At 40.7% G+C, this 23,619-nt stretch overlaps 2 protein-coding genes across 2 annotated transcripts; both read left to right on the top strand.

Annotated features, from left to right (window-relative positions):
- Positions 1 to 323: 323 nt before the first annotated feature.
- On the top strand, positions 324 to 803 carry LOC118492064. The gene has a single exon (XM_035989826.1). The coding sequence runs from the start codon at positions 324 to 326 to the stop codon at positions 801 to 803; it is 480 nt and encodes a 159-aa protein (XP_035845719.1).
- Positions 804 to 1,481: 678 nt separating this feature from the next.
- LOC110939973 lies at positions 1,482 to 3,880 on the top strand. The gene is made up of 2 exons (XM_022181539.2): positions 1,482 to 1,734; positions 2,067 to 3,880. Exon 2 carries the CDS (start codon positions 2,069 to 2,071, stop codon positions 3,782 to 3,784), a length of 1,716 nt encoding a protein of 571 aa, XP_022037231.1. The 5' UTR covers positions 1,482 to 1,734; positions 2,067 to 2,068; the 3' UTR covers positions 3,785 to 3,880.
- The last annotated feature ends 19,739 nt before the right edge of the window (positions 3,881 to 23,619 follow it).

Genomic DNA, 23,619 nt, shown 5'->3' with positions numbered 1-23,619 from the left:
ACCATTCGGTTGTTTGTAAATTTGTTCAATCCAACATCTTCTCGCGCTTCGGAATTCCGCGGGTCATTATAAGCGACGGTGGTTCACATTTCAAAAATTTTAACTTTGGAAAATTATTGAAGAGGTATAGTGTGAATCACCGAGTCGCCACACCTTACCATCCGCAAACGAGTGGACAAGTCGAAGTGTCCAATCGGCAAATCAAGGAGATCCTTATGAAAACGGTAAGAACGGACCGAAAGGATTGGTCGAGCAAGTTGGACGATGCTTTGTGGGCGTACCGTACGGCTTACAAGACTCCGATTGGCACAACACCTTACCGGATGGTGTATGGTAAGGGTTGTCATTTGCCTATGGAGTTGGCGCATCGGGCGCATTGGGCGATCAAGACAGTTAATGCGGATTACGACGAGGCGGGTAAGTTGCGGAAGTTACAATTGAGCGAGATAGAAGAAATTCGAGATGAGGCATACGAATGCGCATCGGCTTATAAGGATAAGTTAAAGAAAGTTCATGATGCGAAGTTACGCAAGAAAACGTTCGAAGTGGGTCAGAAGGTTTGGTTGTACAACTCACGGTTGAAAATGTTTGCGGGCAAGCTTAAAAGTAAATGGATGGGTCCGTATGTTATTCGACGAGTTGGGCAATTTGGAGATGTGGACATCCAAGACGAGCAAACGTTGAAACAACAAACGGTGAACGGTCACCGCTTGAAGCCGTACTTGGAAGGAAATGACATCAATAATTTGGAGCTTGACAAAGCGGGCTACATCTTACGCCCGGTCGAGGAGGAACAACCTTAAGAGGTTCAGGTTTGGTGGTAGTGTACATAGTAGTTTCATTTTGTTTTGTTTTGTATTTTTGCACAATTGCCATAGCTTTTCGAAGTCCGTGTTCGAAACAAGTGTGGGGAAATTCGGGTTGCGAATTGTTCTTACATCGTGTTGAGGACAACACGGGATTTTTGAGGGGGTAGGGTGATTTTTCTAAGTTTTTGAAATAATTAAAAAAAAACATAAAAAAAATCGAAAAATTTTAAAAATCTAAAAAAATTGGTCACATAAACTTCAAAGTCTTGCCAAAATGGACATGCCCAGTGTCCACCGTAAATTACGGTGGAGCCGTAATTTACGGTGGTTGTTAAAGATTTTTTGAATTTTATGGTGAAACTCTCCTGTTTTACGGTGAAAAAGGAAGCCCAGAGTTTACCGTAAATTACGGTGGAGCCGTAATTTACGGTGGTGAAAAAAATTGGTTGGGGTTTACGGTGTAAATAGCCTGAATTACGGTGTATTTTTGACATCCAGGTCTCACCGTAATTTACGGTGAGACCGTAAATTACGGTACGCAGCAAATTGGTCTCCGTCGGTTCAGTTCCGTGTTTATATAAAAAAAAAAAAAGTATATAAAAAAAAACCGAAAATAAACAAGCTTGTCACGTGATTAAACCCCAACCACTCATTCATTCTTCACTTTTCCACCTCTTCTTCTCCAAAGAACCCACAAACTCCATAGTTCTTCTTCCACCTTCTTCTCTTCATCAAATCTTCAATACTCGCCCAAATCAAGTGGGGTTTTGGTCTAAATCGACTAATTTTTCACAAGCTTCGTGATTGTGAGGAGGAATTCCAGAGAAAACGCGGTTTTGGGGTCGAAGTTTGAAACCCTAGGTTGAGATAATTTGGGGGTTTTGGGATTTTTAGTTTCACAAGCATCCTCTCATCTTGAAACAAGGTATGAACACTTATTTTACTCTATTATGGAGATGCATTGTGAAAAACAAGGTGATTTAGGTTATATGTTCTTGCCCACTTGCTTGTTGCTAGGATATGAGTATGGAATTGTTATTGAACATGGTTGATGGTTGTAGATGTAGGAATTATGGTTAAAGTAGTGAACTTTTGGGATGTTCTACATTGTAGAGACACCATGCCCAATTTTTGAAAAATCCTTGATACATTTTGGGTTCACTAACATCTACAACCATAGCAACAAGCAAGTGTGGGGATGATTTGTGAAGAGAATGTTAATTTTTGTGTTATTTTGTTGTTTCTTCATGTGTGTAGGAATGGCAAAGACAAAGGAAAAGCCGGGTTCAAGTTCATCCTCGTCAAGAGGCAAAGGCAAGGAGAAGGAGCAGCCATCGAAGAAGAGGCAATATCTTGGTAGGGTTAGTGAAAGCGAAAGCGAGGAAGAAGAAGAGATGCAGTTAGACCCAAGAGATAAACCGGTGTGGAATTCGGGGTCATTGGATGACCAACCCGAAATTTGGCAGCCAACTTTGTATAACGATTGCATGAACAAGTTAAAGAATAAAGCGGCCGCATTCATCTGTGAAAGAGATGTTGATGAGCCTCAGTTGGGCCAGTTCGGGGTGTATGACAAGTTCCGTGCTTTGGGTTGGGAAGGAGCACTCAAGTGTTGGGATAAGGATAAGAGTAATTTGTTTTTGACTGAGATTCAGGAGTGGATGGCAACGCTTAAATGTCACAACTTCCACAGGCCATCACAAATGAAGTTGGTTGGGACGGTACATGGGGTACCAGTTGAAATGTCATTCGATACGTTGAAGAAGTTGGGAAAATATGATAGCCTTCCAACTAGGGAGTACATGATTCCCACGCTTGATGATTTATTGCTCAAACCCGAGAAGCACGTGACATGGAACAGTATGTTGGCTGATTTGTTTTTGCCCGGTAGGTATGGTGGCGTGTTATACCGAAAAAATCTGAAGATAGAAGCCAAGCTCTTGCATACGATCTGTTTACTTAATGTCATCCCAAGGAGAGGGGATAAAGAACAGGTGAGGTTTCCAGAGATACCTGTTCTGTACTCATTGATGCACGGGTCCCCACGGTTTCCAATCCGCTACCTGATCATGCACCATTTGTGGATATGTCGGAACAAATACGGGAGAGACATTGTCCCGTACTGTCGCATCATAACGGGCTTAATGAAACAGCAGAAGGCACTCACATCTGAAGACCGTGGTTTAACGAAAAGGCACTTGCCTTTTACTTTGGATAGGTTGGGAAACGTTTGGACATACACTTCGTCTGAACGTTATCACAAGCTGAAATCAGAGGGTCAACGGTGGAGGGCGTTGAAATTAGGGGCAAGGGAATTGTTACCGGGAGAACCGGATGAACCTGAGAGTGATGAAGAGTTAGTTCCGAGTGGGGATGACGATTACGCAGACGAGCCAACGGGTGGTGCAAATGTTGGTTTTGGGGCTTTTCATGGTGGTCATGGTGGCACATTTTACGACTATGCGCAGCAACCATATGAGCCGGGGTGGGCTTATAGTGGTTCAATGCAGGAGGTGATCGAGAGCCAACGCCCGCCGGCGGCCATCTTTGATACTTGGTCGGGTTCGGAGAGGTCGTTATTTGATCAAGGCACGCGGAATAGCGCTAGTATTGAGCGGGCGCTTAAACATAGCTTCGACCGCAATGAATTATGGCACCGAACCCACGCATATTCGCAGGAGGTGGAAATGAATAACCGATATCACGATGATCAGATGAGGCGGATGCATGCGGATTGGCATGCCGGAAGGCCGGTGGTTGAGGATCCACAACATGTGGACTATGCCTCATTGCCACCGTATGATGGCAGCGTTTCGTATCCGACTCCACAGCTCCACCATTCTCAGTGGCTTGATCCAAGAAGGCAAGAGGGACCACAACAACAAGAGGGAAGCAGTAGCGGCTCGTTCGGGTTTGGAGAATGGAACGATATGATGTCGTCCATTTTCGGGCCCCCAGGACCGCGTTATTATTGATCAGGTGGTATTCTCTCTCTTGTATAGTTTGTATATATTTGTTGGTTTATGTTGATTATGGTGGGAGGATGGGTGGTGATTGATCATATGATTGATTGTTGGGTTTGGTTGGTTGGTGGTGTTGTGTTCAAAAATGAAAAAAAAAACATAAAAAAAAATATAAAAAGAAAAAAATACAAAAAGAAATTTGGGGTTTGAGATAAAAGCTTTTTGCGGATGTTGATTGAGGATGTGATCAAATCCTCCCAAAGCCATACATTGGGGACAATGTATCCCAAGTGTGGGGATGGGGGGAATTTTTCGAAGATTTTTGAAAAATTTTAAGCCGAGCAAAACGATATGAAATCTTGTCGCCCTAATTTATCCCCAAGTCAATGCACCGGCAACCCTTATTACCCTTTTCATTCTTGGTGAGAGTTGTAGCCACACATGTATATAAATAATCTTTAATGAGAGTGGCTATGGGTGGGGGTGCGTTAGAACTTGTGCTTGAATGCAATTTGAATCCTTGTTAGACATGAATGTAGAAAGGATAAGGGCATTAGGTAGCCTCGTCGGTTGTGTGAGTGAGTGTGGGATTTGGGGGGTTGGACCTCATAAATTATATATATGAGCATGGTAGTGAGAGGGGTGGGGGTTTGGTCATTTAGTTGCCCAATTTTGTGCCTAAAGCCTATCATTTGTTTCCCCTAGCTACTTACTTGAAAATGTACCCAAATTTGACCCGGTCTTATAGCATTAGTGATATAATTAGTAGTTTATGAGTTTGAAATAGTTATGGTTAATGTATTATGATTGAAAAAAAAAAAAAAAAAAAAAAAACAATGAAAAGAAAAAAATGAGAAAGAAAAGAAAAAAAGAAAAAAAAAGAAGGTTTCATTGTCTTGTATATAGTAGTATGTCTTTGTTAGTTGTTTTGGTAGTTGTAATAAAAAGACCGGGTTGAATTTTCGCTACTCATATATATTCCATTTCCTACCCATATACCTAGCCACGTTACAACCTTTAAGCCCCTTTGATTTGCATTCATGTTTGACCCGTTATAGGAGTATAGTTGATTCAGGTACAAGCTTATGATTGCGCAACCACCCGTTTGCCTAGTGTGTGTCTAGCTTATCTTTGCTAGTTTCCACTTGTAGCCGAGAGGAGAGAAATTGTGAGGGGTGTATTGCTTGGGGCATTAAAAAGGGGGTTGGTAAAGAAATTGCATGATTTGTTTGGCTGATTTGATCACTTGTCTTGAAACTATATTGATGAGTTGCTTGGGACAAGCAACGGGTAAGTGTGGGGATGTGACGGGTGGTCCTTTGGACAACCCTTAAGTGTGATAAAACATGAAATAATCCTCCATTTAGCCGTGTAATTATCTTGAATTAGATAACTACGATGCTTATGTTTCAGGTACAAATTAGGAGATAAGCGATGGATAAAAAGGCAGCTTATGGATGCTTTGGTGAAAACGGGTCGAGAGAAGAACACAAGACAAAACAAAGAAGTGAAGGCTGCTTGGTACCGTAAATTACGGTATCACCGTAATTTACGGTGACCCATTTTCTCAATTCTGTTGCACCGTAAATCAGACTCATCTCACCGTAACACTTTGATGGCCACCGTAAATTACGGTGGAGCCGTAATTTACGGTGGAACCTGAACGTGAAATGTGTAACTGCCACAATATAGTCGTTTTTGGGGTGTCTTTTGGTATTATCTCATCATTGACGGTTCTTGGAGACTTTGGGAGCGAATTTGGAGTACTTGCTTGGTTTGTGAACATTTCTAAACATTCGGTTTGTGTTTTTAATCTTTATGAACATTAGATTGATGTTGATGATGATTCACCGAGCCATGTCCGGCTAAACTCTTCGGTGATCATCCTAGGTGAATGTTTCTAAGACTTTTGTGTGTTAAATTTCTGCATTTCTAGAATGATATCTTGCGTTGCTTGAATGTCATGGTGTATGTTTGATTGATTGTAGCGTGTTAATCTATATCACAATTTCTAGTCTTGATCGTACGTTCTTGGTGCCGTTGGCAACCGAGATATCACGGGAAGGGTTGGGGTTGGTTATTGGTTAATAGGTCATCGGGAAACAACCTCGCATTATCTAATCCGAGTACTTTGTTCCCTTTTATCACTTCAATCACACATACACGAGTTATGTCTATGTAACTCTTTCTAGTGAAATTGCACACAATTGTTTAAAGAAACTGAAACCTAGGGTGATCATTGTTCTCTCCTAATTGTTTACAACCTACTTTGATTTGAATTAGTTCTTAATTTAGTTTTCTAAAACAACAACCCACAATCTTGAATTTTAATTTTCTGCAAGTTAGTTTAATTCTAGTTTAAATACAAAGCTATACAATCAACACATTTTCCACATACTCCCTGAGTTCGATACCCTACTACCGCTAACTACAGTTGTTTAGGGATTAAATTTGCGTGACCCACGACATCACGTCATATCTCAAAAACTTTGATGAGAAAAAGAATGAATACAGTGCAAAAACATCCTTAAGTTCATCAGCATCATCTGTGAAATTCACCAAGAAACAACCACTGTTTGTCCCTGTCCAAATAGCTGTCACAAAACAGCTGAATCAAACATCTGTTCACAGAGATGTTCAAGTGACTGATGCACCTCCTTCCAATCAATTCAGGAGAGGCAAAGGACAACCATTATACCAAAGGATCCCACATGTTTATGAGGCTTACAAAAAGCCCTCTAAACCAAGAGTGAACAAGCATCCTTTTGGTTATCAACAGGTGATTGGCCAAGACCCCCAACAGTGGTTAGAGAAAAACATTCCCAAAAATGTTCAAACCCCTGAGCTAACCACTGTCCATGCATCTGCCACCATTCCAGACACTGTTGAGACCCCATCCAAAGCCTTATTGGTTTTGGAGACCTTAATGAACTAATCCTTTTACTTCATGTGCAGGGAGCTTCTGCATGCTTAGATAGTCTCTGGTATGTAGATAGTGGAGGCTCCAGGCACATGACAGGATGTAAAGCCCTTCTTCAAGATTTCAAAACTCATGGAGGGGGTGATATATCCTTTGGTAATAATAGTAAAGGGAAAGTTCTGGGGTCTGGTATAGTGAAATCTGGCAATGTAAAATTTGAAAATGTCAATCTTATAGATAATCTAAAATTCAACCTCCTAAGTGTGTCACAAATGAGTGATAAGGGGTATGGATCATTCTTCACAAAGGAGTGTTGTAGGATTGTTGGACCAGAGATGGTTGAAAAGATTGAAGCAATAATAAAAAATGGTAAAACTAAACTTGTTGCTCAAAGAAGTGGCAATGTTTATGTTGTTGATATGTCAAAAGAGTGCCCCAGAACTGATGCCTGTCTATTCTCTGCTGCATCAAACAAGGAGACAGAATTATGGCACAGGAGATTGGGGCACACAAATCTTAAGACAATCACTGCCATTTCAAAACAGGGGTTAGTAAGAGGTTTACCTTAAAAACTATTCACCTGTCCTGAGCATTGTGTTTCCTGTCTAAAAGGAAAACAACATAAAAGCTCCTACAAATCCATTGATGAGTCCAAAACAACCAAATGCTTGCAAATGCTTCATATGGATTTGTTTGGCCCAGTTAAAGTCATGAGTCTGAAGAAAAAGAGATATTGTTTGGTTATTGTTGATGACTTTTCTAGGTTTACATGGACTTACTTTTTACACTCAAAAGATGAGACTGAAGGCATTCTGCAAGACTTTGTGAAACAGGTTGAAAAGCAGTTTGACCTTCCAGTAAAAATCTTCAGAAGTGACAATGGCACAGAGTTTAGGAACAAGGAGTTAGATGATTTCCGTGTGTCAAAAGGAATTGTGAGGCAATACAGCATTCCAAGGACATCAGAACAAAATGGGGTTGTTGAAAGAAAGAACATAACTTTGATTGAGGCTGCCAGAACCATGCTTGCAGATTCAGGTTTGCCATTAACTTTTTGGGCAGAGGCAGTAAACACTGCTTGCTATGTTCAAAACAGAGTTTTAATCAACCCAAGGCATCAAAAGACTGTTTATGAACTGCTGTATAAAATAAAGCCATTAATCTCATATTTCAAAGTTTTTGGTTGCCCATGCTTCATTTTAAACTTAAAAGATTCTATCTCAAAGTTTGCAGCCAAAATTGATTGTGGGTATCACTTGGGATACTCAACCACTGCTAAGGCCTACAAAGTGTTTAACACAAGGACCAAAACAGTGGAAGAGACTTTGAATGTAAAGTTCAATGAACTTTCATCACTGAAAATCCCAGCAAATCCTGCAGATATGTTTGATCTTGATAAATTCACTTTTGAAAACACTGCTGTCAAGACTAACAGTGCAGGTCCATCTGAGAATTCATCACCAGACTATGGGTATGAGATCATCAGCCACAATGGAAAGTGCAGCAGGTGTTCAAAACAGTTGTCAAAGCTCAACCACTGCTACCTCAACAGTTGTTGACCAAAGTAGCCCCTTAACCCCTGCCTCCACAACATCAAACACTGTTGATAAAAGTCCTCAAATAGTGGATCAAAGTCAGCATGTGTCCACACCTTTACCTCCTATTCCACCACCTTTTGAAGCCACTGCTGGATCATCAAAGTCACCAGCAGTGGCTAGCTTAGATGATTCACATCTGCATCCCTCACCACTTAATGCCATTGTTCCATACCAAGGAGAGTTGATCTTCTTGAAATCTCATCCACCTGATCAAATTATTGGCAACATCAATGAAGGGGTGCTCACAAGAAGTCAATCCCAAAATATTTGTCTTTTTACTGGTTTTCTATCTCTCCATCAGCCAGTCAAGTACTAAGAGGCACTGAAAGACAATAGCTGGGTAGAAGCCATGCAAGAGGAGCTCCAACAGTTTAAAAGACAACAAGTATGGGAGCTTGTACCACTGCCAGAGAATGTAAGTCCTATTGGCACAAAGTGGGTCTTCAAAAACAAAACTGATGAAAGGGGCATTGTTGTCAAGAATAAGGCAAGGCTTGTGGTTCAAGGTTACAGACAAGAAGAGGGCATTGACTATGATGAAACATTTGCCCCTGTAGCAAGACTTGAAGCTATCAGATTATTTCTGGCCTTTGCTGTCAACCACAACATCAAGGTGTATCAAATGGATATTAAATGTGCATTCCTCTATGGTAAGATTCAAGAAGAGGTTTATGTTTGTCAACCTCCAGGCTTTGAGGATCCATTTAATACAGATCATGTCTACAAGCTAAATAAAGCTTTGTATGGCTTGAAACAAGCACCAAGAGCCTGATATGAAACTCTCTCCACCTTTCTACTCTCCATTGGTTTCACTAGAGGAAGAATTGATAAAATATTGTTTTTAAAATGGAGAGGGAAGGATTTGATGATTGTCCAAATTTATGTGGATGACATCATCTTTGGAAGCACATGTAACAAAATGTGTGAGGAGTTTAGGCAACTCATGAGAGCTGATTTTGAAATGAGTGCAATGGGTGAACTCTAGTGTTTTCTTGGTCTCCAAGTAAAACAACTGCAAAATGGCACTTTTATCCATCAAGGTAAATATGCCAAAGAACTTTTAAAGAAATTTGATATGGATGATTGTAAGCCATGCAGTACACCCATTGCAACCAATAAACTAGTCATGTCTGATGAGAAGGATGATATGGTCTATCAGACCTTATATAGAAACATGATTGGGTCCTTATTGTACCTAACTGCATCTAGACCAGACATCATGTTTGCAACATGTGTCTGTGCAAGATCCCAATCAGCCCCTAGAAAGTCAAACCTTATTGCTGTAAAAAGGATATTCAGATACCTCAAAGGTGCTCCCACACTTGGTATCTGGTATCCAGCTGATGGTAAAATTGAGCTTTCAGGTTTCTTAGATAGTGACTTTGCTGGATGTGACAAAACAAGGAAGTCCACTTCACGAGGGTGCCAATTCCTAGGCAATTGCTTAGTGTCTTGGCAAAGCAAAAAAGCAAGCAATTGTTTCCACATCCACTGCTGAGCCAGAATATATAGCTGCTGCAAGCTGTACAGCCCAACTGCTCTGGCTTCAAAATCAGTTGCTGGATTTTGGTATTACTGCCTTGAAGACACCACTCATGTTGGACAGTCAGGCAGCAGAAAATGTCATCAAAAATCCAGTTTCTCATTCAACCACCAAACACATTGACATCAGACATCACTTTGTGAGGGATTGCTATGAAAAAGGTTTGATTTCTCTGCATCATGTTCCAACTAAGGATCAGCTGGCAGATGTGCTGACCAAAGCATTAGACACATCCACCTTTGAAAGCTTGATCTCTAGGATTGGCATGCTAAACATGGAATAACAGGCAAAATCCTGTTTTTCTATGAATAAAAGCATTAAAATGTTTTCAGAAAATATAAAATCCATCCTTATAAATAGCTAAAAATGAATTTTTCATTAAATCCTTAAAAGTCTGCCATAACCACTGATGAGTTCAAAAGTCTGCTCTACTTCAAAAGTCTGTCCACTGTTGAAAGTCATCCCCTGTTTTCTTATTCCTTTGATAAGCACTGTTGTTCAAAATCAGTGTTGTATCCACTGATGTGCTATCCACTGATAGTAAAAATCATCCACTGTCTTCATAACCATTGCAACCACTACCTTCATCAGTAGTTTTCATAAAAGTAATGTCCTTTGCTTCATCAGGGGATGGCACATGGACAGTACATAGTGGTCAGACCTTTTGTAACCGCTGCCACGTCAGCATTCACTTTTTCTCCATAAAACCCCCTTTCAAAACCCCAAACAGGGTTTTACTGTCGAATTGAATTCTTAAAAATTCTCTTCTCAAAGCAGTTTTTACCACATTTCATCAAATTCCTTCACAAATCTCTTCGATCATCTTCTCCAAAATGACTAAATCGAAGTCTGCCGCAAAATCCACCACAAAATCATCTTCAAAAGAAGCCTCTCAAAAGGCTAAACCCACAGAAATTCCAGACAAACATTCTCACAATCTTTTGGGTCTTCTTACAAAACCTGACACCACAGATGCTTTCGATTCCATCCTCGATATGATCACTGCTTCAAAGTACAAAACTTTGTTAACAGCAGATGCACCAATTTATTTGACGACCCAAAGAGAGTTTTGGAAAAATGCAACCCTTGAAAAACAAGGTGAGACTGTCACTACCATTAACTCTTCTCGAAAGGGTAAAGCTGTCAAAATCACACCACAATCCATCTCGGAAGTCTTTGAACTCAATGATCAGGAAGGTAAAAATTCTTTTCCCAAAAATGAGTTAAAATTTGAGTTTATTGAAAGAGGGTATGCAGATACAATGATGAAGAGGGATACCTTAAAAAAGGTTACTTCCCGCCTGCAACAAGATTTTTATTCCATACCCTGCTAATGTGCGTTTCAAATAAAACAACTTCTTTTAATGAAATACCATTAAAAATTCAAAATCTGGGATATGCTATTCTTCAAGATGAAGATTTCAATTATTCTCAAGAAATTTTTAATGATTTAGTTAAAAATGTTGAAAATAAGTCATTTTTACTGTTTCCACGATTTCTAAGTTATTATTTTTAAAAGAAATTTAGTAAGGATGATATTTCTGAAATAAACCAAGGTGAATCTTTTCAAATGCACAGCTTAACTGCTGAAACTTTTACAAGAATGTCAACACCTTGCAAAACACAAGCAGAGGTGCCTGAGCAGAATTTAGCCGCAAACACTGCTCCTCAGGTATCTGTTGCTGAGCCCACTGCTCAAGGTGATCAAAGCAGCAGACCAACTGCTTTGAAACCCACTCCGACAATTCCCAAAAAGCCAAAAGAAAAGAAAATTCAAACCCCCCCAACCTACCAAAAAGGCAACTCTGGAGGATGAGACACCAGAGCAACTGCCAGTGACAGCACAAAAGTCATAAGAAACCATTGCTGCTACTTCCTCACAGCAGTTGGAAGAAATATCTCAACCCATGGCTGAAACTCCTCCTGCGTCTTCTCAAAAAGAACAGGTTGTCCAAATAGGGACACCACAATATGATGCTCTGGAATCACTTGTTTCCATCATCCACAGCCCAATGCCCGGGGCAAATTCTCTTTCTACACCTACTCTCACATCCACAATTCCACCAAATACAAAGATTTTGTTGGATGCAATTGATTTGAACCAAGCACAAACCGGTCCTTCTCAATCACCTGTCCATGAGAATATGCCTCAACAATAGACTGGGCCTGATGTATCAATCCTTGTTAACCCACCAACACAACCTGAGGAGGTTACACCCCTTGAGTTACAAGTAACTCTTGGTGGTATTCCAAGTGAAGTAGCCACTACAAGTGTTGAACCCACTGGTTTACACTTAGACAGTGGTTACATCAATAAGACTTCCTTGGAGGCAATTCCATCTATAGCACCTCTGCTAACCGCTGGTGAGTTTGTTTTAACAATTGGTACTATCAAAAGGTTATCAAGTGCTGAAGGAAGAAGTCCCCAGTACCAAGAAAAAGGGGCATCAGTGGATAATGCTTGGAGTACACTCCTTGTATCAACCACTGATACAACCACTATTAGTGGGAAATCAGATGATCCCATTCAGTTGGGTGATGGTTTAAAGTACCAGGAATTGATGGGCAGAGTTGAAAAACTAGATACTTCTGTTGCAGAAATCAAAGAAATGCTGCATCAGTTATTGAAAGAACCAAAGCTGCAATCCCCTGCTGTTCCACCTCAAGCACCTGCTCCACCATAAGCATCTACTGCAAATGAGATATGGAATTTCTTTCAACCTTTTCTCCAGCAACAACAACAAATGGCTGATCAGCAACATGCTACACATGTACAAGAGCTAAGAAACATGCTGGAGTCTAGGTTTAGAAACACTCAAGCTGATATCAAGGCTATCAAGGCCCACATATTGGAAACCACTGGCACTGCTCCTCCCACAGTTCTCTTCATCGATCAACTACCCCTAGATAATGCCAAAAAGGGGGAGAAAATTCAGGAGTGGAAAAAGAAGGGTATAGATGATGGTTTGTATGTTGAACCTGAAAAGGATGCCATGACCAGAAATATTCCCTTGCCAGATGGTAGCAAAAAGGTTGATGTTACCCAAAATGCACTTGATGAAGCTGTAGCAAGTGTAAAAAGGGACAGAGCGGCAAAGGATTTGTCAAGGTGGAATGAGGAGAAAAGAGCTTACATGGAGCTGAATGCACAGGGTTGTTCTGAATCAGAGGATGTTCAAAATCATGTGTTAAAAAGAAATCCCACTAGAAAAGTGAGGGAACCCAAGTCCATACCATCCAGACTCATAAAGCATACTCCAAAACCACCATCCAAAAGCCCCCAACATCAAACCTCCATCCAAACAGTTGTTGTAACACCTGCTGTGTCAACAGTGGCTGATACCTCAGTGGTTTTAACAACTGTCAGCCAAACACCTGCCATCACTTCAACACACACCACTTTAACACACACCACTACCACTGCCTTACCTCCATCACCACCAAAAATCACTTCACATCCAAAAACAGTCACCTCATCATCACCTCCTGCCAAAAAGCAGAAGACATCAGATGTTACAACATCTGTTGTAATAACAACAGTAGTTGAAACACCAGTTGTTTCAACAACTGTTAGTCAATCACAAACCACTGCCACCAAAATCATTACCACTGCTCCACTCAAAACATCATCAGTCTCTCCTCAACCAAAAAGGAGAAGGCTAATTTTGAAAGATGATGACATTTCACCACCATCAACATCTTCAAAACCTCTATCACTTGTCACAATCCAAATCCCATTCCTCTCTCTTCAGCTCAAATTCAAAAGCTATTACCTCCTGCAGGTGTTCAATTTCCTTTGGAACTCATAGCAGTTAGAGAAGAAATCAAATCTTTCTATTATGAGGATGACCCTGCTAAAAGGAGTTTACCATCACTTGAAGGATATCCCAGGCCTAATAATATTGAAGAGTATTTGAAGGTAAAGGCTAAGCAAGTAGAGGATATCTCAAAAAGAAATACACAAGGGAAATCTGATAGAGAAATTCAGCAGAACTATCAGTTTCTACTTACACAAGTCAGTGCTTTGGAGCGATTTGCTAAAAATGTATGTCAACAAATCTCAGAAAGGGCAGATGAGACCTTGAGAAAAGAGTACATTGATAACATCATGGCTTACAAAAAATACAAAGGACAGAAGTACATGTATAAGGACTGGACCATTCCTGAGCTTGAAAGTGAAGCAGCCAGGATTCAAGAAATGATCAAAAATAAGGTCAAACATACTCCTCCTGAAAAATTCAAAAGGTTTGTATCTGACAAGGCTTTAGAGTTGAAAAGAATGAAAGAGGAGCTGATAGCAGCTGATTATGGGTCAAAGAATTCTGTGTCAAAGTGGGGAGAAGATAGGGTCAGGGCCACCTACAAAAGGTTGGAGGAACTTAGAAAGAAGGATCCAAAAGTTCCACAAAAACCTGACTATTCCAAAGCAGAGGTCTCAACAAGACCACCAAAGCTGCAAGTCAAAAGAACCACTACTCCAGCTGGTGCTGCCATCTATAAAAGAAGGAATCAAAACCAGTTGGGTGCTGAAACAATCCAAGAATTAATGGTTGGTGATGACCTTGTAAAAGAGGGCATTAAGATAATGATTAAAGAAGATCTTGGATTGGAACAATCTGCAAGTACTGCTCAGACAGTCATGAATAGGCCTGCGTCACCAAACACCTCTTCCAATAAAAATCTCCCAAGAAACCCACCAGACTCAAAGGTACTAAAGTGGAAAACTGACAAACAGACCCACGTACTGACATTGATCAAGTCTAGTGGAGAAGTGAAGAAAATATCAAGGGAACAAGCTCTTGGCCTGAGTCTTGAAGATTTGCAGGATCTCCTTGATCTTCCACTTAGCAGGGGTGATGATGACACAGATGCCTTAGCCTTTGAACTTCAACTCAAAGAGCAAATAAGGGAACTGCTGATGAGGCAATAAAGATCTTCCAATAATGAAGAGTTTTGGCATTATCTGTTCCAGGGGGAGATTGTTGGGATTGAACCCTATCAGAGGAACAGATAATTAAAGCCAAAACTGGATCAGGTCAGTGGATCCAGAATAAGCAGATCTTATGTATACAAGTCTCTCCCCTTGAAAGTGGTTTCAACATCTGCTGACCTCCTATCTACTGATCGTACAAACTGCTGATCAAGTAAAAGACTGATGATAGACTAAAGCTCTGTTGTTCAATCTACTGCCTTGAGTCAAGCTCTGTTGATCATGACAAGTACTGATGGGTTCACATCAGTGGAAGGATGCAGCAGTAGTTTAAATGTCTTTATGTAATGAAATGTAATAACAGTAGTTAGCATAGCAGAGGTTGTATAGATCAGAGGTTAGAGTTTGTTAGGAGGTTAGATGTCACTTTCATGGTGACGTCAGCTTAGATGCTTCAGTGGTTTGCTCGTGCCTATAAATAGAACAGTGCTCTGTACTGTTCTATTAGCTCTTTCACTATCTTCTTCCTGCACGAACAAATACAATGAGCTCAGACTGAGGGAGAGTTTGTTGCATACTTGCAAATTGTAATTGTTTTTGAAATTAAATTCAATCATTCGGTTCAATGTTAAACTTGTATGTTAAAAGCAATTCTCCTGTTTGATTGTGAAAAGTTTGCTTCCATCTTAATTCCGCTGCACAACTCATTCATCTTCATATTAATTCAAACGTAAAACACAATCAAAACCAAACTCAGATCCTAACTTGTAATTTTCTGCCCTTTGCTCGTTTGGGTCGGGGGTGTTTGTTGTGTATTCCATTTGCCCATTTGGGTTGGAGGTGTGTTTTAAATGAAGTTTTCTTTTAAAAAAAATAAACAAGTTTATTTATTTATTTATCTTTTGAAAAGTAGATAAACAAGTTTAAAGTTAAATCAGCAAGTGTTTAGCTTACATTTCATTTAATGCTATTTATACACATGGTAACAAGAAACATACAGATAAAAAAATTTAAAGTTAGATCAGTAATTGTTTAACTTACATTTCATATTGGAAACAATCTAAATACTAAATATATATTTTGGAAAGTTCGAGTGAGAAGAAAAAAACTATTTTTAACTGTTATGTTAATGTAAGAGTATAAGGTTAATTTCAATAAATTGATTAATTTATTAATATCGTATAACTTAGCTATATAAATTAGACAATTAATTGCAGGGTATAATTATTTTCTAAAGAAATAATAGATGATTAGTGTTTGTTTCTATATGTGTATGACAACTTTCAATATTTGTAGGATAAGTTCGATACATGATATGCTTAATTTAAAGGAAGCCCACCGATTTGATATCTCTTTAACCTACTCATCGAGACTTTTCTTTTACTAAACACCATATCATATCTCATTTTCCAAATGCACAAAACCGCCATAAAAATGAGCGCTTGCACCACTTTTTTTTCTTTTATCCAGGTTAGAAAATCTGTGAATGTTGATGAGGTCTCTAACTGAGAAGGTGAATATCTTTGGTATATCACACCATCCGCTAACGAATTGCCCTATAACAGTGGCCACTTGACAAGCCATTAAGAGATGCATCGAACTTTCTTCATTTTCGCCACAAAGTTTGCCTTGTACAAAAGTTACATCAACATTTCTTTTACTCAAAGCCACTAAAGACGAGATCCGATCACATCCGCTTTCCATGTGAATGAGTTTACTTTCTTCGGGCCCATGAATGCCATTTCCATGTGAATGGGTTAGTTTCTTTGCTCGCTTTAAATAACACATGTTTCATAGATGCAACCAAGAAGCAATCAGACTCGTCTTTGTTCCAATTTCATTTGCCCTCCATATCTGTCAATTGTACCTATTGCAAAAGAATAGTCTGACTCGGTAGAAAAGAAAGTTAAGCCCGAGATATGTCAGACAATTTAAAGTTATCAAGTGAATAAGACCGATCGCTTATCAGCTACAACTACCAGATGGCAGGTGTACATGACGTATTTCCTGTATGTAACTTAAAGAAGTGTTTAGCTGATTAATCTTTAGTTGTACCTCTTCAAGATATAGAGATAAATGGAAATTTAAGTCCATTGAAAGATCTTAGAAGTCAAAGATAAGAATCTCAAAGCAAAGAGATTAGTTCTGGTCAAAGTAAAGTGAAATTCAAAGCAAGGACCGGAATACACATGGGAGCTAGAGTCCGAAATGAAACGAATATATCCTTACTTGTTCCAGCAAATCTCGAGGACGAGATTTAAAACAAGGTGGGGAGGATGTAACAACCGTCGAAAAGACCCATAAACAAAACCAAAAGTGTGCATGATGAAACTTGAAAACCTGACAGTTAATGAACCAACCTGCACAAAAGTACCTTTATTAGACTCGCAATTAAAAACTAAACCATCTAGGATTAAGACCTGAGCAAACGCGATTAGCACCAGCATGAAAATCGAGAAAAACGCGCGATTGGGCGAAAAAGGCGGTCGAGGACACGTGTCACTTCGAGGCGCCACGTGTCAAACCTACCTAGGACACGTGGCAGGTCTAGGCCAGGCCAACTATTGCCGCGACACGCGGGGAAGTCTCCTGCTCCCTCCGCGACACGCCAGGGATGCCTTGGTTGTCACACCCCAACCGATGGCAGAAACATCGGGATGAGACAAAATAGATTGCAAGAGACATCATAACACTATGTGAAAACATAATTAAAATTCCAATTTCATAAATGGACTAAGTGTCATACAAGATTCCAAAGAAATACAACATTGTTCAACAAAACATAACATCAAAAGATAATTTAAATTTAGGTGTGTATCTAAGTCCACCTAATCTTTGTTCTTCATCATCAAACTATCAACCTGCAACATGTATTAAAATATATCAATAAAAAAAAGTTGGCGAGCATACAAGTTTGTTCACATAGCATAGTATAGACTAAAAAGTTGCTCATATCCACATGAATCATAATATGCGAGTTACTAGTATGCCTAGATTGTGTAACAATATGTTCAAACCCAAGTTTCCAACGCGTTTAATTTTGCCTATCCCATAGTATCGTGGTAGGTTACATGTTTAACTTAACAATACCCCAAGTATCGTGGGCGGTGCGTTAATCCTATAGCGCTATAATTGTTAAGGTAGGCTAGCAAAGTTAATGAGCATATATCAACACAAATAGTATACATGGCATACGAGATTAACAAGCATCACACATAGTTTCATGTTTCAACAATGGATAGAGTTCGTTTAAAATAGTTTCAAAGTGAAGTGTAGTTTGTATAATATACATGTTGCACCCAAAGTGATATAAAGGTAAAAGGGAGCGAGTATGCTCACGGTTTTTGCAAGCTTTCCTACTTAAACCCCGCGAGTGGTGTTGGTTGTTTATTTTGGAGTACCTTGTCCTTCTACACAAAGGAACATAGATGTATGAGTTCGGGGAATAACGGAAGATTATGGATTTCGGAATTTAAAATAACATGAACATAGCCATATGAAAGTAATCATCCATCACATATGACGTTTAGATGAAATACTTACTAACTTGACAATGTCCACTTGTTCATCATCAAGGATTCGGTTTGTTTGAATATTACATAAGTATTATATAGAGTATACTATATCATATATGTCAAGCATGAGGTAAAAGATCAAAGTCTTCATTTAGGCACCTTAAGTATCATAGAATTCATATATGAGGTAGGAAGAACAAAGCTTCCATGTAGGCACCTCTAATGTTCACCACTACACTTGTTGTTACAAAACAACAACGAGGGTCCTGAACTTACAAGAAAAATGAAATGCAACAACTAATCTATGAGAAAACATCAAGAAGTGAGTGGATTTTATGTAAGATAGCCCAATGTCACAGCCCACCAAAATTCAGATCGCAACTCTCGGGATTCCGGAATTTTCTACCAGCATCAAGGGACCTCCATGGGAGATTTTTCCTTAGAAGATTCTGGATTCAAGGCTCAAAAATATCATTAAAAGACTAGAGAATTGTTAGGAAAATATCTTGGATATTTTCCGTAATCATTCTAGAATAGTCCTTGTAAATATCTTAGATATTTATACTCAGAAATATCTTGATTAGGAAGGATCTAGATTACTTCGCCACAAGTATAAATAGGTGATCCATGCTCATTTGCATATCACCTCTAAAGTTGTATCTAAGTTCCCTTGTAAGAGTTCTCTAAAAGCAATCTAAGTGTTCTCTTTGTCCACACTCTTTGTTCCTTTGTTCAAGTCATTTGAATCGATTTGCAAGTTTGGTGTCAAGGCTGATCTTAGCATGGTGACTAAGAGCCGCACGTGGATTGAAGGACTAACTCCATGACAAGTGGTATCAGAGCACGTCGATTCGCTGGGAAATGGCTGATTTGGGCAACAAAGGAGTAGGTATCAACATTGCTGTTGATGATGAGACTCGTGGACGGGATGGGATACCCCAAGGAGGAAGGAGACATCGCGGTGCATCAAAGGATAAGACCCTGGAGAAGCGATTGCTGAGATGGAAACTGCGATGACCGGACTTGGAGCTCAAGTCGATGGCGCACTACAACGCTTGGATGAGTTGGAGACAAACTTTAGTGACCTTCGCGATGACTTAAAGGCTGCAATGGAGCTGTTTCAGGCTGAGTTTCAGCTAAAAGTAAATGAAAGCATCAAAGAGGCTACGGAGAAAGCAATCCATAAACTTCACAAAGACATGGATGACTTATCGATGGATATGCACCGAAGCCTTCTTGGTCTGGAAACTAAAGTAAACGATTGTAGTAGGGCCGTGGTTTCAACTGGAAGTAGCTTTGTGAGTTTCACTCCAAGAATCGAAGTACCAAAACCAACACCCTTCATTGGCAAGCGGGAAACAAGGGCTGTTGACGATTTCTTATGGGAGACGGAACGATACTTCGAAGGTGTAAATGTGACTGATGATGCCACGAAGATCAAAACAGTTACACTCTACTTAAAAGAAATCGCGGGCTTGTGGTGGCGACGTAAGCACACCGAGATTGAAAAAGGTACGTGTATCCTTAACACTTGGGCTGATTTTATTAGAGAAATTAAGAAGAAATTCTATCCGGAGAATGCGGAAAATGAAGCTAAGAGCCGGTTGCGGAAGTTGAAACAAACCGGCACTATCAAGGACTAAATTAAAGAGTTTACTACACTCGTCCTTGATATTCCGCGGATATGTCTGACAAAGATTCTCTCTTCTATTTTCTCGATGGCTTACAAGCTTGGGCCAAAACTGAATTGGAAAGACGTGGTGTCCAAGATCTCTCTTCGGCAATCGCTATAGCCGAGGGCTTAACTGATTATAGCCGAAGAGAATCTAGGAACAAAGACCACAAGGGTAGCCATGAGAAAGGTGGGGGAGTAAAATCAGCCTAAACCAAAGAAAGCACTACACGTAAGTCTCCACCACAATGGAAGGCCTGAGATAAAAAGCCCTTAAGCAAAGATAATAAGTGCTTCATATGTGACGGATCACATTTCGCTCGAGACTGCCCCAAGAGAGCCAGCTTACATGCCATGCTTGCCCAAGCAGAAGGTTGTCATGAAGAAGAAGATGCATGCATGGGATCGATGCAAGTACTAACCGCAATCAAGGCCAAATTGGAAGAAGGTCCGTCACCAAGTAAAGGGCTGCAATTTGTCCAAGCTAACATTCAAGGGAACCAGGTCCGAGCCTTTGTCGATACTGGTGCTTCACACAACTTCATGTCTATTGAAGAGGCAAGACGACTTGGTATAAACTTTGTTAAAGGAAGCGGGGCAATGAAGACGGTGAATACTAGTGCCAAACCAATACATGGGGAGGCCAAAAATATCCAGGTTCGCATTGGTGAATGGACCGGGCACATCGACTTCTCAGTAGTGGAAATGGACGATTTCAAGATCATACTTGGGTTGGAATTCTTCTACAAGGTATGGGCTCTTCTTGTGCCAATTGCTAACTCTTTATGTATCCTTGATGAAGGGAAGGTTTGTATGGTGCGCACGGAGCATGGGTCGAAGAACGGATCAAAGACCCTTTCAGCCATACAGTTCAAGAAAGGATACAACAAGAAGGAACCATGCTACTTGGCGGTAGCAAAGATCAATGAGGAAAGGCCCAATGATGTAGTACCGATGGAGATCAAGAAAGTGCTAGAATAATTCAAGGATGTCATGCCAGCTGAACTACCCAAGAAACTTCCACCCCGAAGGAAGTTGATCATGAGATCAAGCTGGAGCCGGGTTCTAAACCGCCAGCCAAGTCCCCTTATCGCATGCCACCACCAGAACTAGAAGAGTTACGCAAACAACTTAAGGAGTTGTTGGATGCTGGTTATATTCGCCTATCAAAAGCCCCATACGGTGCACCGATACTATTCCAAAAGAAGAAAGACGGGTCTCTTCGAATGTGTATTGATTACCGGGCACTTAACAAAATCACGGTAAAGAATAAGTACCCTATTCCTCTTATTGCTGATTTGTTCGATCAACTTGGCAATGCTAGGTACTTCTCAAAGTTGGATTTACGTTCGGGCTACTATCAAGTAAGAATCACCCAAGGGGATGAAGCAAAAACAACATGCATCACAAGGTATGGCTCGTACGAATTCTTGGTGATGCCTTTCGGTCTTTCTAATGCACCACCAACTTTTTGCACTCTTATGAATAAACTCTTCCACCCCATCCTCGACAAATTCGTGGTGGTATACTTGGACGACATCGTTGTCTATAGCCGCACACTAAAAGAGCACGAGGAACATTTGCGGCAGGTTCTTCAGGTATTACGTGAGAACGAGCTCTATGTTAAGTTGGAAAAATGCTCGTTCGCCCAAGAGGAAGTTGAATTCTTGGGCCATAAAATCAAGGAGGGCCGACTCATGATGGACGATGCCAAAATTAAAGCAATTCAAGCATGGGAGCGACCAACCAAGGTACCAGAGTTACATTCATTCCTTGTCTTGGTGAATTACTATCGTCGTTTCATCAGGGGCTATTCCGCAAAGGCTACACAATTGACGGATCTACTTAAGAAAAACAAAACTTGGGACTGGGACCAACGCTGTCAGGCAGCTTTTGAAGGATTAAAGGAGGCGATTATGTCGGAACCAGTCTTAGCCCTCCCCGATGTCACTAAGACATTTGAGTTACGCACGGATGCATCAGACTTTGCGATTGGCGGAGTACTTATGCAAGAAGGACATCCGATCGCATTCGAAAGTCGCAAGCTCAATGATACCGAGAAGAAGTATACAGTGCAAGAAAAGGAGATGACGACCATCGTGCATTGCTTACGCACTTGGAGGCATTATCTTCTCGGGTCATGGTTCGTTATCAAAACCGATAATGTTGCCACTAGCTATTTCCAAACCCAAAAAAAATCAAGTCCCAAGCAACCTAGGTGGCAAGACTTTCTTGCTGAATTTGACTATGTCATGGAGTACAAGCCCGGGAAAGCGAATGTTGTGGCTGATGCACTAAGTCGTAAAGCCGAGCTTGCTGCCATTACACACCCGACATTTGATATCCAAAACCAAATCAAGGAAGGCCTAAATCAAGATCCGTTTGCCAAACATCTTGTCGCCTTAACTCGAGATGGGAAGACAACACGATTTTGGTTAAAAGGGGATCTTTTATTCACCAAAGGAGACTGGCTCTATGTACCAAGATGGGGCAATCTTAGGCGGTCCGTGTTGAAGGAATGCCATGATTCTAAGTGGGCTGGTCTTCCAGGCATCAAACGGACGCTGGCACTAATCGGAGATACATTTTATAGGCCACATATGGCAGACGATGTTGAAGCATATGCGCATACTTGTTTAGTTTGCCAGCAAGACAAGATCGAGCAACGCCAACCAGGAGGTTTGTTAGAGCCCCTTCCAATCCCAAATGGCCCTTGGGAAAGCATTCAATGGATTTCATCACTTGCTTGCCAAAGTCAGAAGGTTCAGGGAGCATCGTTGTGGTGGTTGATAGATTCTCCAAGTATGGGACGTTCATCCCCGCTCCAGCCGATGTTATCGCAGCGGAGACAGTAAGACTTTTCTTTAAGCACGTGGTGAAGTATTAGGGCATACCACAAACCATTGTCAGTGATCGACATCCTCGTTTCACGGGGCGTTTTTGGTCCGAGCTATTCAAGATTATGGGGACAGAACTTAACTTTTCAACCAGCTTTCATCCCCAAACAGACGGGCAAACAGAGCGAGTCAATGCCTTACTCGAGTTATACCTCTGACACTATGTAATTGCTAATCAACGTGATTGGGCTAAACTTTTAGATGTTGCACAATTTTCTTATAACATGCAGCGAAGCGAAGCAACGGGGAAAAGCCCTTTCGAGATCGTAACGGGACGTCAACCATTGACTCCAAATGCCTTAGCCACATCTTATAATGGTAATAGCCCAGCTGCTTTCAAGAGTCTAAAGGAGTGGCACGAACAAGCAGACTTGCCTCGTACTTCCCTTGACAAGGCGGCTAAGTGAATGAAGGAATGGGCGGATGATAAAAGGCGACATGTGGAATTCCAAGTCGGGGACCAAGTCATGGTGAAACTTTTGCCACAACAATTCAAGTCACTAAGGGGCATGCAAAAGGGACTCGTAAGAAAGTATGAAGGACCCTTTCCAGTTGTTGCTCGAGTTGGCAAAGTATTATACCGACTACAATTACCGCCCAAGTTAAAGATTCATCATGTCTTCCATCTGAGTTATCTCAAGCCTTATCATGCTGACGAGGAAGACTTAAATCAAGGAGTATCCAAGTGGGCACCAACAGCTGTTGTAACATCATTCGATCGAGAGGTTGCTGAGATCGTATCCGACCGCACCATCCAATGAAGAGGAATGCC

Source organism: Helianthus annuus, chromosome 5, assembly GCF_002127325.2.
Source record: "Helianthus annuus cultivar XRQ/B chromosome 5, HanXRQr2.0-SUNRISE, whole genome shotgun sequence".
Lineage (NCBI taxonomy): Eukaryota > Viridiplantae > Streptophyta > Magnoliopsida > Asterales > Asteraceae > Helianthus > Helianthus annuus.
This window is presented reverse-complemented; position numbering and strand designations above follow the sequence as displayed.